This window comes from Acartia tonsa, chromosome 10 (assembly GCF_053477335.1).
Source record: "Acartia tonsa isolate MP-2025a chromosome 10, ASM5347733v1, whole genome shotgun sequence".
Classification (NCBI taxonomy): Eukaryota; Metazoa; Arthropoda; class Copepoda; order Calanoida; family Acartiidae; genus Acartia; species Acartia tonsa.
Window position 1 is genome coordinate 17,341,533 of NC_137269.1, and position 16,852 is coordinate 17,358,384.

General features: G+C 32.3%; 1 protein-coding gene across 1 annotated transcript in view; it reads left to right on the forward strand.

Annotated features, from left to right (window-relative positions):
• LOC145330456 (uncharacterized) overlaps positions 1-16,852 on the forward strand; it is a 57,412-nt gene that overhangs the window by 3,779 nt on the left and 36,781 nt on the right. The window contains exons 7-17 of the mRNA XM_080175090.1: positions 2,330-2,376; positions 2,757-2,811; positions 2,973-3,044; positions 3,226-3,373; positions 3,768-3,877; positions 4,235-4,298; positions 5,092-5,198; positions 5,527-5,619; positions 5,777-5,842; positions 8,230-8,346; positions 9,357-9,481. Of these exons, the coding sequence (XP_080031216.1) occupies positions 2,330-2,376; positions 2,757-2,811; positions 2,973-3,044; positions 3,226-3,373; positions 3,768-3,877; positions 4,235-4,298; positions 5,092-5,198; positions 5,527-5,619; positions 5,777-5,842; positions 8,230-8,346; positions 9,357-9,481 (1,004 nt within the window). The remainder of the gene's footprint in view (positions 1-2,329; positions 2,377-2,756; positions 2,812-2,972; positions 3,045-3,225; positions 3,374-3,767; positions 3,878-4,234; positions 4,299-5,091; positions 5,199-5,526; positions 5,620-5,776; positions 5,843-8,229; positions 8,347-9,356; positions 9,482-16,852) is intronic.

A 16,852-nucleotide genomic window follows, 5' to 3' on the forward strand; every position in this document is an offset into this window, starting at 1 on the left:
AGAATTTCTAAGGGCGATTTTTCTAGTGATTAATTACAGAATATTTACTACATTATGACGTACTGGTAACCTAATTTTCAAGTAAATGTTTTTTTTTCTTCTTACAACTAGGTATTTTTTCTAAATTAGATTACCATGAACACGTCACTATTTTCTTCAAATTTTCTGAATAAATCTGGTTTTCATTGCCTTTCAGCGAAAACTCTTAAATTGAATTAATCGCCCATTGTCCCCTCCCTTACTACCTGTTATTCACCAAATATTTCCATTATATTTGAAGTTTACACTTGACACATTTTGTTTGTTGAAACGTGTTATGAATGAAATATTTCGAGTGTGATTATTTCTATTTCATCTAAAGCTGATCATGTTTCTTTCTCTTATATATTAACATAGCGGCTGCACCTCTAGCTTCAATGTAAAGGGGGGTGGATGGTGCAGTACAAAAACATTAGACCTATTTAAAGTTTTCCTTAATGGAGAACTCAATCGGTTTAATGGTTAGTTAGATCTTAATAAACATATAAACCTTACTATATGATACAATATTCTAATAAATATTAACCTCTTGCTGTCATTATAGATTTTTAAAACAAAGTAAACATAAGATCTTGATGTTTCAAAAGAATTAAATTTGTAGTTAAGAGGGGGGGAAGTTTTGACACATTTGCGTAAACAGTGAGTATAGGCTTTGTCTTTGGACTGAGAGGATAGGTTATTAGGGATAAAATCATTCTTATATGATAAATTTTCCAAAGTTTAAGATTTTTTGGATAGGCCTCCAGATTCAGGAGCTGCAAGCCTCCAGGTGGTTTCTGGACAGGTAAACATCAAAATAAAATAAAAAAAATTTTAAGAGTTAGAGGTCATTTATATAAAAAAAATTTGCATATTTTTAAATGTTATTTACATATTTGAAGAAAAAAGATGCATATTTTGTTAAATAAGTTGACCTCTATCTCTTCAAAAAAAAATTTTTTTTTTACCTGTCCAAAGACTTATTAGAGGCCTGCAGCTTCTGAACCTGGAGGCCTGGAGCTCCTGAACCTGGAGGCCTATCCAAAACATCTTTAAACTTAGGAAAATTTATCATATAAGAATGATTTTTTCTTTTATAACCTATCCTCTTAGTCCAAAGATAAAGCCTGTACTCACTGTTTACGCAAATGTGTCACAACTCCCCCCCACCCTCTTGTTGAAGAGTTGATTCATGAAAAAACTTGTTATATCAAAGATTGAAAAAATTTATGATTTTGCTAATTAAGGAAAATACAGATAAAAATAAAGGATTAACTTATTAAGATGTTAAACCTCATGGATTAAAAATATTGTCCTAGTAAAATTTATTAATTTCATGATGAATAATAAGGTTTAAACTATCTTTATTTCAGTTTTTGTTTGTTTTTCAAATAATATTCGTAAACAGAAAAAAAATAATTGGACTAAATATTTTGTTTATTTACTTCTAATTTCCTCCTCAAATTGTTATAAAAACAAGGATGACAACATCTATAAAAGCTAAGCTCTCGAACGGTAGGACAAACGAACGTTAACACTTGTAGAGTGTCAGAACTGTTCAAGCAAAATATAAATGTAAAAGTCTGAAAGTAAGTTTGTTGCAAAACCGGAATCATCATGCAAAAATCAATAAGACAACTTTAACATGTCTAAATGAACGAAAAAACGGACGGACCGACTTAAATTATAGAAAATCTTCGCTTTTAAAAATGAATAGAGACTTGGATAAACTTAGGTTAGAATCATGCATGTTAATCAACTCTTGGTAAGTTAATAATTTCTACCAAGTAGTTTTTACAGGCTTGAAGATAGCTGTGCTATTTAAGCTTTCAAACTTTTTTTTTCATGGTAATGCTGGAACTATCCAGGGATCTCAAGGGATAAGATAATTCATAATTGCCGATAAATTTATGTACATCCCCAATGACGATACATAAAATTACCCCTTCTGTAGATTAGTTGGTAAAACGTTTGGACACTCGACTGAATGAACCAATCAATCAAAATTAAATTAAAGTCCCCAAGGTTTGTTAAGCCAACGAATGAGAAAACGATTAAAAGATTTAGGGGACTATGTAATAAACAGCCCAATGTCCCAGCTTATACAAACAACGAAATTAATTCGAGTAAAAATTACGAAACTCATATGACATTGGGGGTCAACACATAGTAGAATTAAAGACTTTCATCTGCGCCCCAAATATTATTTTAGATTTATTTTGCTTGTTCCTTATTCCTGCCAATGTCCCCTCCCTCCCTGGTTACTATCTGAATATTTGGAACGAAAAAGAAATTAGAATGTATTTTTTATCAGTGATGAACAGTCGGATTCTTCTGGTGCTCAAACTTCTTCCATAGGTATTGACATTGTCAATAAATCTCTTTCAGTCACTAGCAGCGCAGCTATATTCTATAATAGTAGCTTTGTTTTTATCTTCTCTTTTCATTACTTTATTTTTTAATCAAAGGTTCATTCTCAGGCCAATGTTGTGATATTTTTTTAGTAGAAAATTGTGGATAATTCGATACATAGAATATTCAGTATAAATGAGAACCGCTAAATCCAGCGGAAATTTCATCGGAAACAGTCATTTTGAAAAAGAATAAGAAACACCTATCCAATGCAATATGTTGACTTATTGATACCTGACATTTGTATTTGTTTTGATTAAATCAATTTTGGATAATTCTTTTGAATGAGATAGTAGTTTGTGACCAACAATATTCCCTTTTTTCAGTTTTAGTATCCGGCTCAAGCACCAGTTACCAGCAGAAAGACGGGACAAACCCTCCAGGAATGTTGGCATGGTCATGACATGGTTTTAAGCCATATTCTTAGGGGTATGTGGGTCATACCACACTCCAAAAAAACTAACTAATCAGAACTTTCTAATCCCCTTCACCTTTTAACTCTTAATAAATATTGTTTATCAAAATGCCAACATAAAATTTTTAGGATCTACAGATTCTCTAAACAGAGAAACCCCTTGTTCATCAGATAATAGTGCTCTCAATCTAACACACCAAGGAATGATAATTTATTTGAATCTTCTTAGCTCCTCTAAAATGTGTTGATATAGACAAATTCAAGTTCTAAAACACCATAAGAAAATTTGCTTTGAGTTTGCTTTAGTATAATTCGGAGTAGTAATTTTAATATATTTTACTCAATGTTTCATATTATTTTAATTATAAAATTGTCATCACAGTTGTTGGAAATGGAACCTCAAGTGGGTCTAGTGTTGATATAATCTCCCCCTCAAGTATTGACATAATATCCCCCTCAAGTATTGAGCCTATATCTTGCTCAAGTATTGATGTTATCAGCAGTCCGGACAGTGATAAACCTTTAAAGGTAGGACTTTTTAAAATTCTGCACAAAAGTAAATATGTCAAAAATATGTAGTAATGACGCCAAAAGGGATAATTTTTTCGCTTTGTCAAATGCGTTTTCTGAGATAGGCTTTTTTTTGAGTATAGCCTTATTAATTAAGATATTTCACATATATATTATATACCTACACATTTGGTCATATTTAAGTACAGTTTCACTTTATAATCGCACTTGACTAAACAGTTAAGAATGTTGGTAATGTTTATGTTTTAACACGAAGACAAAAATTTTAATCATATTCAATGATTTACTGTTAAGAAAGAACATACAAGCTTTTAGCCAACCTATTAAAGAAAAAATCTTGATCTTGATTTTTAATTTAACCCTTATTAAAATCTAATTGAATTTAATTCAGAATTTGCCGCAAGATGTCGGTAACAATCCAAGTAAACAGCTGGTTAATTTGGGTGGCGATAATTCCGCCCTGAATGTTTCTGTTGGAAGTGACACCACAATAGTTGTTAGGCAAGTAAATTATATTTTTAATATTCAGAAAAAAGCTAAGTAAGAAGATGGTAATGGCAGATAATTTATTTTTATTTGTTGAGTGTTTGGACTGTAAGTAAATACTCCTGGCACACAAAATTTACAAAAAAAAAATTATCAACCATTGGCTTTCAAGCTTTATTATCTTTTATTAAATCTTACGTGGTTATCCAATAAACTAATTCAATGGGAGCTTTATATAGGTTTCGAGGTGATTTCAGATATTCACTTTAATATTTCATTCTTGGGGTGGTTTTATGTTATTTTCTAATGGACAAGATAGTAATAACAGTATAATTTAACTTGAATGAAAATATAATCAAAACAAACTTTTAGTTTGGAAGATAATGAAGTAGAGAATATGCTCACTGATGCTCTTATAGAACACGAGAAAAAATCTGTAAGTAGATAATTTGGGTATATACATTCCATTTCGTGGCAACGCCTCTTAAGGGGTAATTCGTCGTATTTTCACAATAGCTTTAAAAAAGATATTTTAGGTTAGGTTATGTTAAGTTGGGTTAGGTGATTGCCCTCATGGTTAGAGCCCCCACGCAGTGGCTAGAAATATGGGAAAAGCTACTGTGAAAATACGACGAATCGCTTCTTAAGAGGCGTGGCCACGAAAGGGACTATTCAAGGGATTATTTTATTCAACCTTTTTTTTACAACAAGGACATTAATGTTAGCACATCTATAACAAGATATATATATTTGGGAATAGTCCTTTTCGTGACATCGCTTCTTATGGGGCGATTTGTCGTATTTTTAAAATGGCTTTTTTTAGGTTATTTTAGGTTAGGTTAGGTTATATTGGGTTAGGTGATTGCCCCACAGGGTTAGGTAATTGGCCCCGCAGGGTTAGAGCCCCCCGCAGGGGCTAGAAGTAGGAGAAAATCTACTGTGAAAAATACGACAAATCGCCCCATAAGAAGCGATGTCACGAAAGGGACTATACCCATATATTTTTTATAAATCGTTAGATAGTCAGAATTATTTTAGAATTTTTTAAAATCTGTTTTTCTAAATTGTTTTAAAAGGCTATTTTTTTCATTTTATTATAATGGCTTTTACACATAATTCTATGAGTTGTCTATTTTCTTTCTTTCTTTTATTACAGGAAAGTCTTGTGATTAGTGATTAAAATCTCTTTAACCAAATTGTAACTTTATTAGCACATGCCATGTGTACAGGTAACTGGAAGTAGTATGTCTAGTAGAAGTTCAGACATAGTGAAGCTGGATAGTGTCAGTGGAACAGCCTCACCTAGTGATGTAGAAGTATTGTCAAATTCTGACAGGTATATAAATGAATTAATTTAATTTGCCTACCATGATTAAAAACTGCTGTAACACTTACCACCTGTATCTTAGTAAGGCAATAACAATTTGTTAAGTTTATTGAATATGCTGGTACTAACAAAAAAATTAAATGACCTAAACTGTAGCAAAGCATTTTTCGCAAATTTTTAATGTTCATGGATATTAATATTTATTACAATTTTGAATTGCAGCATCAAAATTTCATAATTTTAAAGTACTATGCAATGATATAATTGAATTTTTAAAATATATAACTGTAAAAATGGTTGAAACTTTCTGAGCTAGGTACACTTTTTTAATTTTCAGGCGCTATAGTAGTTCAAGCCACTCCAAAGACGATAGAAATGAAGAATTAATAGCAAAATTAGAAGAAAGTAGAAAAGAAAATTTTCAATTAAGGTTTGATATTGTTTACGTTTAGTAATGATATTATAATATTATATGATTGTGGATTCCCTCCCCCCCCCCCTCCCCCAAATCAACAATAAATTTTTCTCTTTCTTGTTTTAAAAACAAATATATTTTGTGGCACTTATTTAAGTTTTGTCAATTTTAGGAGAAAAAACGAAGAATTGTCTGAAATACTGAAGGCGAGAGAGGCTAAAATTTTAAACAGCAATAGGTGAAATTTAGATTCTTTATTAAACAAGGATGACAACATCCATAAAAGTGAAGCACTGAAACAGGAGGACAAACGGACATGAACACTTATATAGTGTCAAAACTGAATAATCAGAATATAAATGTATAAGAGTCGAAGCAAAATTGTAAGTAAATTTGATGAAAAACTGCTTTATACAGGATAATGTTTATGGACATACTTACATATTTAGGACTTGATTATAGAGTTGCTTCGCTCATAACATTATACTTTGTTGTCCCAGGATTCAATATACCAAAAATAAGATCAATCGGATGATTAGATCACATAAAAATTTGTTGTTAAAAAAGTAAAAAAATCAACATGTTTGAAATGGACGTACGGAAATTTTGGTATTGATTATAGAGTTGCTACGCTTTCTAAATCGTACCTAACTATTAAAGGAATCACCATGCAAAATTTGAAATCGATAGGACAATTCTAACATGCCTTAATTAACAAAAAAAAAGCTATCCGTTACGGACGGACGGACCGACCCTAATTATAGAAAAGCTTCGATTTTAAAAATAGCATATATGTCCAGTTAGATGTCATAATCAACTCGAACGATCTTTACCTTTAGGCTAGTGACGAAACTAAGCAATATACTTATATACCCTGAACCACTTCATTATGCAATCTACAATTTCCTGGATATTTTGTCAATGGTAGTCCAAAAGTGTACAGCTTTACAGTACATTGTTTCTATTTGTTAAAGCAATACGTACAATAAAAGAAAAAGATTTTTTTAAAACTAAAATGCTTATATATCAAGTAAAATCTATATTTTGTACTGATCCACTTCATGATGCAAATCAAAAGAAAATCAATGGGAAAACGTTTGTTTTCCACTTTTCAAAATTGATCTGATAAAATAACAATTTTTTAAGGGATTTATGCATTAATTATAATGAAAAACAGTTTAAGGTACCTAGATTTTAATGACTTTTTTAAACAAGAAATAATTGAAAATAAGAAATTCTACCTCTATCACTTTAGAGGACAGCTGCTGACCCCCAGTCTTATGGATGAACCTAAATTCATGTTAAAGATAAAAATTACCCTGAAAAGTATACAAAAATGTTTTTTGATGTGTTAAAAAAATACATTTTAAAATCTTGATTTTGAGGATGATGGCCTTTAAGATGCTCTTACTGGTGGTGATGGTGAGCTAAATGTTATCAAAGTGCATGCCCATGATGAAAACTTATATATTGAACTATGGTCCAATTTTGTAGTCATAGCAGCCTCCAGCCAAGCAATATTAAAAAAGAAAAGAATTGCAATTTTAATTACTAAAATTCATAAAGTAAATAATGTAGTTTTTAGATAATGGTTATATTTCATGTCGAGAGGCTCCATTGGAGGCTGCTATGACTACAAAAAATGGTACATAGGTTAATAGACAAGTTGTTGTAATAAAAGGGGAGGGGAAGTTTTGACACATTTGCGTAAACAGTGAGTATAGGCTTTATCTTTGGACTGAGAGGATAGGTTATTTGGGATAAAATCATTCTTATATGATGAATTTTTAAGATTTTTTGGATAGGCCTCCAAGTTCAGGAGCTGCAGGCCTCCAGGTCCTCTCTGTACAGGTAAAAATTAAAAAAATTATTTTTTTTTGAAGAGTTAGAAGTCAACCTATGAAACAAAATATGCATATTTTTTAATGTTATTCACATATTTGAAGAAAAAAATGCATATTTTGTTTCATAAGTTGATTTTTAACTCTTCAAAAAAAAAATTTTTAATTTTAACCTGTACAGAGAGGACCTGGAGGCCTGCAGCTCCTGAATCTGGAGGCCTATCCAAAAAATCTTAAAACTTTGGAAAATTTATCATATAAGAATGATTTTATCCCTAATAACCTATCCTCTCAGTCCAAAGATAAAGCCTATACTCACTGTTTACGCAAATGTGTCAAAACTTCCCCCCCCCCCCTTGTTATTTTATCAGAATCAATTTTTAAAAGTGGAGGAAAGTGCAAAACAAACGTTTTCCCATTGATTTTTTTTTGATTTGCATCATGAAGTGGATCAGTAAAAAATCAAAAATATAGATTTTGATTCATATATAAGCATTTTACTTTTAAAAGAATCTTTTTCTTTTATCATACGTGTTGCTTTAACAAATAAAAACAATGTATTGTAAGCTAACCTTGAATAGAGAATCCAATTCAGTAGGTAGTTATTGTGAACTTAAGCTTCAGACAAAAAAAAACCTTACTACTTTATATAACAGGATATGTATTAATGTAACTCCTTTCTCATTTCTTAGATTGTTATATAGATATCATATGGTTTAGCGTAGCTTTCCATAAATTATGAGTTTATCTTCATCCTTTTATTATTTATTTTTTATTATTTTAGAGAGATGACTGAGTCTTGTGACGGTCTGGCCGCTCTGACCGCTAAATTAGAAGCAGCTTTCAAGAAAATTGATAGACTTAGAGAAGATTTAGAAGCTAAAACAATTGAAAATGAAAGGTAGGTAATTTACCAGTATGACTTAGAAACTGATTTATATCTCCGAGATTAGAGCCCCTTTGTAAAAGCAAAAAATTATGATTTCCAAAATATGTTTATAAATTTTTTTCTCGTATTCATTCGAATCCGGTGGATAGGAACCGGTTCTCATCCATACGAAAAAACTATGTCTAGCATCGTATTATATCCAGTTTTCTACGAATATAGAAATGTATAATCATAAGATTAAAACCAGTTTTTTTAGCCGGTGCCTTCGGCACCACGGGGCTAAAAAAACTAGTTTAAATCTTATAATTGTACATTCTATATCCGCGGAAAGCCGTTTATAATACGATACGAGAAATAACTATTCTCGTATTCATTCAAAACAGGTGGATTAGAACCAGTTCTCAACAATACGAAAAACTATGTCTAGCATCGTATTATATCTGGTTTTAATCTTATAATTGTAAATTTTATAACCGCGGAAAGCTGTTTATAATACGATGCGAGAAATAACAATTCTTGTTTTCTTTTTTTTGACATTTTCATCCTTTTAAATCTCTTGTCTGTTTCTTATGTTTTAGTATTCACTAAAGCATCTTATTTTAAAAAAAAAATATTTAGATTATTTGAGAAATTACATAGATTCTAATGTAAATAGTTTTAATAAAATAATTCTTACTTGACTTCTCATAAATATAACAAATTTTTCAAAATTTATGTTAATCAAAATTTTGATAATTCATTCAAAATTCGTTCCTTTCCCTCAAAGTGACAGTCGAGCACTGAATCCCCACCCCTTTTATTTTTTCCTAAATAAAAATTCTTTTCCTTAGACTGACACATGGGGGCTCTAACCCAGCGGGATACTTAGTACCTATTTTAATATAACCTGACCTAAAGTAATGAGCAAAGGAACGAAACGACAAACCACTTCCCTTAAATTAATTTTTAAATTAAGGGTAGGAGGCATTTTTATGGAAAACGCCTGTAATTCGATCATTTTTAATTGAAACTAACAATTTTAGGCTGGAAAATGATCTAAAAGTAGAAAAGTCAAGTAGAAAGAAATTGGAGAAAGAGCTGAAGAAAGTGCAGGCAGACAGCGATACAAGAAAAGCTGGTGACGATAAAAAAGATTCTTTAATTTCAGGTAATAGTTGTAAAGAAGAACTTTTATAGGGCAGCTACCCGACACCTAGGGAATGTAAATGCATCTTCATTATGTCCACTGTCTAGTAAAATTTTATCCCAATTTTCATTTTAGAAATATTCTTGATAAAAACATAGGAAGGAAAAGTCAGCAGCTGAATTTACCAATGATTGTCCTTTTCCAACAAATTAAAAAAAATAATGTTATGTTAAACTGTCTACCCACCTTTTGGAATGGGTTTAACTATATTTAAAGTGGTTCGAGCTTTCAGAGCTTAGAGCACCCTTAAATTGTGGGTAAAATTTTTTTTTTTTTTGGTGGGGATGGAAGGGTATTACCTCCTTTAACCCCCCCAACCCCTTGGAGGTTTTAAACTAATTTTGTTGCATTACTCTAAGAATATTTTTAATGATATTTCGGGGATGTTTTTAGTATATTTTTTAAGGATGGTCTCAAGGAAGTCCAATGGGGGGGGGTAGAGGGACGATTACCCCCCTCCCAATTTTAAAGATTGAATTTTTACCCCACCCCCCAAAAAAATTTAAAAAGCTTGGACGTCCTTGCCTATATGATATAAAGATTACCCCCCCCCCCCCCCAACCCCCTCAAAATGAAAAAGCTTGGACGCCCTTGGATGGTCTAACTTAAATCTGTTAATGAAGCGCCAACGCTGTTTATATAATTAAACTTTATTAGTGTACATGTGAAATTGTATAAATTTAATATATAAGGGTAAATTAATATCACTATTTATCTATTATCTCAACAAAGGTGAAAGAGAGAGTGTTACGAATTTATCTATTATTTCAACAAAGGTGAAAGAGAGAGTGTTACGAAGTGCTTAAAATATATCTTGAATTGATGATCCTGTTCGATGATAAAAACTACTTATCAAACATACATTTTTTAAAAGAATTTTTTCTATGCAGTTTTCAAGACTTATTCATGCTTATCCGTTTTTTCAGAACTCTCGCCCTCCCCTAGAGGCTAGGGGCATAATAAATATATTATTTAATTCATTAAACTATAACAAATTTTTATTGATGCCTGATTGTTTGTGATTTTTGACAATTTTAAGGAGTTGTTGCTCAGCCCCAATGATCTAGGGCCGGGGAGGTTGGGCAGTAAAATAGCATGAGACCAATTAAAAACTTATATTAAAAATAAATTCGGGATCTCTGTGAGGATTTACTAAAATTGAAAATGTATTCATTTCAGTAGTAACCGATATATTAGTGGTTAAACTTAATACTTAATATAATACTATTACGCACAACCCTTTATAAAAGTAACAGGATCTCTGCCTCTTAGTTTGTACTGAAGGATCTTGCTAACCGCTAAGCCTCCTTACTATGTAGCTTCTCATAGGTCCTGGTAAGGTTAATAATTATTTTGGGGTAGGGTGCCATCACCCTCTCAAGAAAAATCGCCAAAAATACCAAATAATATTTCTGGCGGCGCCAGTGTATGACTTACTGTTTTTCCCTTCCTACAAGAGCGCTGAATCTTTTTCTTAATTCAAACTGGAGGAGGTGACTTCCCCTCCCCAACTCCCTTCTCCAAACATCAAGGGTCCCTAGAGGCCTCTCCGGGCGTAGTCGCTAATATTATATAATCTAGATTAAACTTAATATACTGAACTTGCTGAGCTTCTCAAATACCCTTTGCAGAAATATCTTATTCATTAAAGAATTAAAAATTTTAAAATAACATTATATAATATGTCACAATGTTTGATACTTTTAAGAAAATTTTTATTGCTTCAACATTCATTATCCTATCAATATTGCACAAATAGAAATTTTGTAATAAAAGAGTTTTCAAAATAAAGTTTTCATTGGTTATATATATAAGAAAAGAGATTTTGGATTAAAAATTTATTTGGTTCAGACAATAATTAAAACTATTCCCGGCTTAGAAACCGATCTATATCCGCTGGATTAGGACCGGTTCTCAGCCATACTGAAAAATCATGTCAGTATAGCATCGTCTCACAGACCATTTTCCACGAATATTAAATTATAAAATTAAAATTGTTCGTCCGTGCCTTCGGGGCTAACAAAGCTGGTTTTTAACTTATATTTTTTTATTTTGATATCCTCAGAAAGCTGTTTATAACACGATGCGATAAATAAGGGGGGGGGGGAAGTTCTGCCACTTTCGCGTAAACAGTGTGCAGTGGACTAGGTATTGATTTTAGATTATAGGTTATTTAGGATAAAAGTTTACTTTTGGGTATTAGTTCACGTATATTTAATCATTTTTTGAATAGGTCTCCAGGTTCAGGTGCTGCAGGCTGGAAGGTCGTTTCTGGACAGGTAAAAAAATTAAAAATTTTTTGTTTGAAGAGTTAGAGAGCAACATATAAAACAAAATATGCTTCTTTTTGAATGTTATTAACATATCTGCAGAAAAAATTAAATTCGGCCTCCAGGTTCAGGTGCTGCAGGCCTCCAGGTACACTCTGGACAGGTAAAAATTAAGTTTTCTTATTTTAAGAGTTAGAGGTACACTTATTTAACAAAATATGCTTCTTTTTGAATGTTATTAACATATCTGCAGAAAAAATTAAATTCGGCCTCCAGGTTCAGGTGCTGCAGGCCTCCAGGTACACTCTGGACAGGTAAAAATTAAGTTTTCTTATTTGAAGAGTTAGAGGTACAGTCTAGGTAATTTCATAATGTAACCAAATGAAGAAAATCAAAGGTCGCGGTACAAATACCTGTTCTATGCATAAATATAAGCTTAAATATGCAATTTTAGCTTTCTAGAAGCATTCTTAGTGGTAGAAGGTGATTTTGCATTTTTGTGCCAATACGCGAATTATCTAAAAAATCGAGGTTCTTGGTTACCCGTCTTTAAACTGCCCTAAAGGCACTTTTATGTCATTATAGACTAAAAGTTCAAATGGCCTTTCATTTTTCTTGCCATTTCTAAAAAGCTAAAGAGCTTCCATCTAGCCCTTCTCTGAGTTGAGATCTGAAACTATGTATAGAGAGCTTGAATAGTCCATCTTTCAACCTGCCTGCTGGCACAGGAGCTCTTAATCCCGCTACAGTTTGGCTAGAATGGTGTTCAAGGTGTCTGAGAAAGTTCTTATTGTGAGTAGGAGATAACATTAAAGGATGCCTAGTATAAAAAAGACTTTAGAGTTCGCACCCTCAAGACAGGTAACCAAAAAAATTCAATGTTTCACCTTCGCCTTCAAAATCCAAGTTTTGACTTTGCCAGGTCTGCCAGGGGAGCTAAAGTAGACCAATCTTTGATGTTAATGTGTCTATAGAGAGCTATTATCATCTTTCCAAGACAGTTAATTTAGACATAATTATTCATATAACAGTAAAGTATGATTTAGAAAGCATAGCAACTCTATAAATGTTACCAGAATGTCTGTATATCCATTTTTATGTGATGTAAATATTCTTTTTTATCTGATTTTTGGAATACTGATTCCTATTACAACAAGGTAAAATTATATAAGTAAAACATGTCTATAACCAAGTTCTAAAAATGTAAGTATGTCCTTAAACAGTATCCTGTATTTAAGCAGTTTTGCAACAATTTACTTACTATTTTTTTTCAACTTGTACATTTGTATTCTGCTTATTCAATTCTGACACTCAACAAGTGTTAATGTTTGTTTGTCCTACCAGTTTGGAGCTTCGCTTTTATAGTTGTTGTAATCCTTGTTTGATGAAAATTTGCCATAATAGTCCATTTTCGGGTCTTTTGAATTGCTGTAAAACTCTTCAAAATTGAAATATCTTTAAAAAAGGAATACATATGCTAATGGATAAATGTCTTAGCACACACTAACTGTCATATTCCATCTCTTACAGGGAGGTCATACCATGTCGCCAAGTCAAGTCATTAGAGGTTCAGTTTTAGTGGTCTTAGGTAAAATATCTGACCCAGCATATTACCCTGACAACAAAAACACCTTTGTAAGTGATTTGGACACCTAGAACTGATTCTATGGCCAATATACTAACCCAATAATTACCAAAATCCAAGAATCTTAAAATTTTCTCAGTTCTCGACTTTAATGTCACCTTGATGTCGTTTCAGAATACATGTTCAAATGGTACCTACTAGTAGAATCCAATGCCATTTCTAAAATGCTAAAAAATAGGGATGGGAATCCGTCGAATTTTTGGGCCGGATTCGGATTCCGGATTCTGAAGGAATCCGTCAAAAAAAGTGACGGATTCTTGCGGATTCCGGATTCTTACTTTTGGCGGATTCCGGATTCGGATTCCAGATTCTAGCAGTATTTTAAAAGGCCGTCCGTCACAGAGAGATAGCTTTTTTCGTTAATTTATCACTATGTTACTTGGTTGAAGCCTTGATTTGTTTAAAGTGTTGACTTCCAGCATAACTAAAACATTTACATCACGTTAGTAATTATTAAAATTTGTTATGTAGAAATTTTTTTTTTGATCTTTGCCTTCAAACAGAGGGAGTTGTAAGAAAAAAGACGGTAATTTTAGCCTACCAATTTAGAATCCGGAATCCGCTATAAAAAACGGATTCCGGATCCGGATTCCAAAATTGGCCGAAAATTGGGTGGATTCCGGATTCCGGATCCGGATTCCCATCACTACTAAAAAACATTTTTCTAGCTCATCTGTGGCCAATTTTAGAGTTATTGTCTTAAAAACTAGGTTGAAAGGTCGATATTTTTCCGTTCTCTATATATGATTTTAGAGTACAAAGGGATCCTTGGTTTTACTTTTTCAGATCTCAGCCCACAGATGGACCAGAAAGACGTTCTTTTTCATTTTAGAAATTGCAAGGCAAATGAAAGGCAGTTACCGTTTGAATTTATAGTCTAAAATGACATAAGAGTGCCCTTTGGACAGCCTAAAGATCAGTAACCAATAACCTCAATGTTCAGGTTTAGAGATTCATACTTCGCGTATTTTCGAAAAATCTTGATTTCACCTTCTACCACTTAGAATCAAGATAGAACCAAAAAAATTCATATTATTGCTTATTTTTATGTATAGAACAGGTATTTGAACCGCGACCAAAAATTTTTTTTTGTGAAATTACCTAAGGTACACTTATTTAACCAAATATGCATCTTTATGGATGTTATCATCATATTTGCAGAAAAATTTAAAATCGGCCTCCGGGTTCAGGTGCTGCAGGACTCCAGGTACACTCTGGACAGGTAAAAATTAAGTTTTCTTATTTGAAGAGTTAGAGGTACACTTATTTAACCAAATATGCATCTTTATGGATGTTATCATCATATTTGCAGAAAAATTTAAAATCGGCCTCCAGGTTCAGGTGCTGCAGGCCTCCAGGTACACTCTGGACAGGTGAAAATTAAAATTTCTTATTTGAAGAGTTTGATGTACACTTATTTAACCAAATATGCATCTTTTTGGATGTTATTACCATATTTGAAGAAAAAATGACAATCGGCCTCCAGGTTCAGGTGCTGCAGGCCTCCAGGTACACTCTGGACAGGTAAAAATCAAAATTTCTTATTTGAAGAGTTAGAGGTACACTTATAAAACAAAATATGCATCTTTTTGGATGTTATTACCATATTTGAAGGTAAATTGACAATCGGCCTCCAGGTTCAGGTGCTGCAGGCCTCCAGGTACATTCTGGACAGGTAAAAATTTTTAAAAAAATTATTTAAAGAGTTAGAGGTAAACTTATTAAACCAAATATGCGTATTTTTGGATGTTATTATCATATTTGAAGGTAAATTGATATTCGGCCTCCAGGTACAGGTGCTGCAGGCCTCCAGATCCATTCTAGACAGGTAAAAATTTAAAAAAATTATTTAAAGGGTTACAGGTACACTTATAAAACCAAATATGCATCTTTTTGGATGTTATTATCATATTTACAGAAAAAATTCAAATTGGACTCTAGTTTCAGGTGCTGCATGCCTCCAGGTACACTCTGGACAGGTAAAAATTAAAATTTCTTATTTGAAGAGTTAGAGGTACACTTATTAATCCAAATATGCGTGTTTTTGGATGTTATTATCATATTTAAAGATAATTACAGCCTCCAGGTTCAGGTACTGGAGGTCTTCAGGTCAACTCTGGACAGGCAGATAAAATATTTTTTAATACTTTTAATTTGGAAACCTTACCTGGATCCTGTTGACTGCTGGTTGTTGGTAGCCAGTTAAAAAATCCTAAATGGTTATTTTTGAATTTATAGGAATGGTTTCTAAAAAGAAAATGGCTAAATTATAATAATTCAGTATAATATAGCATTTAAGGCTCCAGACAGGCTGTAGGCGGCCTCCAAGAGCCTGCTGGACAGGTAAATCAAATGTGTAATCTTTTATTTAAAAGGTATACTATGTAGAAATAGAAAAGAAACTTTATATAAAAAATTAGAGCATAAAATTTGCAATGTTATCCTAAATAATATTCACATAACTTTCGTCATTTACTTATTTCCAGTGAACAATAAATTTTTCTTCATTTTAGAACTCCGAAAAAAATATTTTACAGATCAAATTATCTTTTTTAAAATATGTACAACTTACATTATCAAAAAGAAATACATTATTTAATAAAATACTGCTTAACTAGAAGACTAGATTTTTGTATCTTAATACTTTGTATTTAGAATATAAAAAAAACTTGTCAAATCATACAAATACATTATATAACAAAATACTGCTTAATCAACAGACTAGATTTATTTATCTTAATACTTTATATTTAGAACTAGCGGCTACGCCCCTAGAGGCCTCTAGTGGCACTTTAAATGTTTTTGTTTGTTAAATTTAATTTTTTATGTACGATATCACCTTATTTGACGTTGAAGTCTCCCCTAAGGAGGGGATTTTTTTATTTTTGGGGGGGTTAGGGGTGTCCCACCCCTCAAGAAAATATCTTAAAACCACCACAGGACCAGTAGGTATATTCCCTGAAGAGTAGAGCCCATTCGGTTCAGTGGTTACCGAGATCTTAAGCTTCAGACGGACAGACAGACGGACAGACGGACAGACGGACAGACAGACATCGTTCTACTTTGTATTATAGATATAAGAATAAAAATTGTCAAATCATACTTATTCATTACCAAGAGAATGTAAAGTTAGTATATAGGGAAGAGCAATTCAATCCTGATTCACTATCTCTAACAAATCATCTATTTCAAAAAGTACTTCATTTTTTTCAACAACAAGTAAAACTACATGTTTTTCAATATAATCAACATCTACCTCATAGATTGGACGACTATCATTATTTACATAAAATACATACAGTCACCAGTGGTCACCAGGATCCAGGTAAGGTGTCCAAATCAAAAAGTATCAAAAAATATTATAACTGCCTGTCCAGAGTGTACCTGGAGGCCTGCAGCACCTGAACCTGGAGGCCG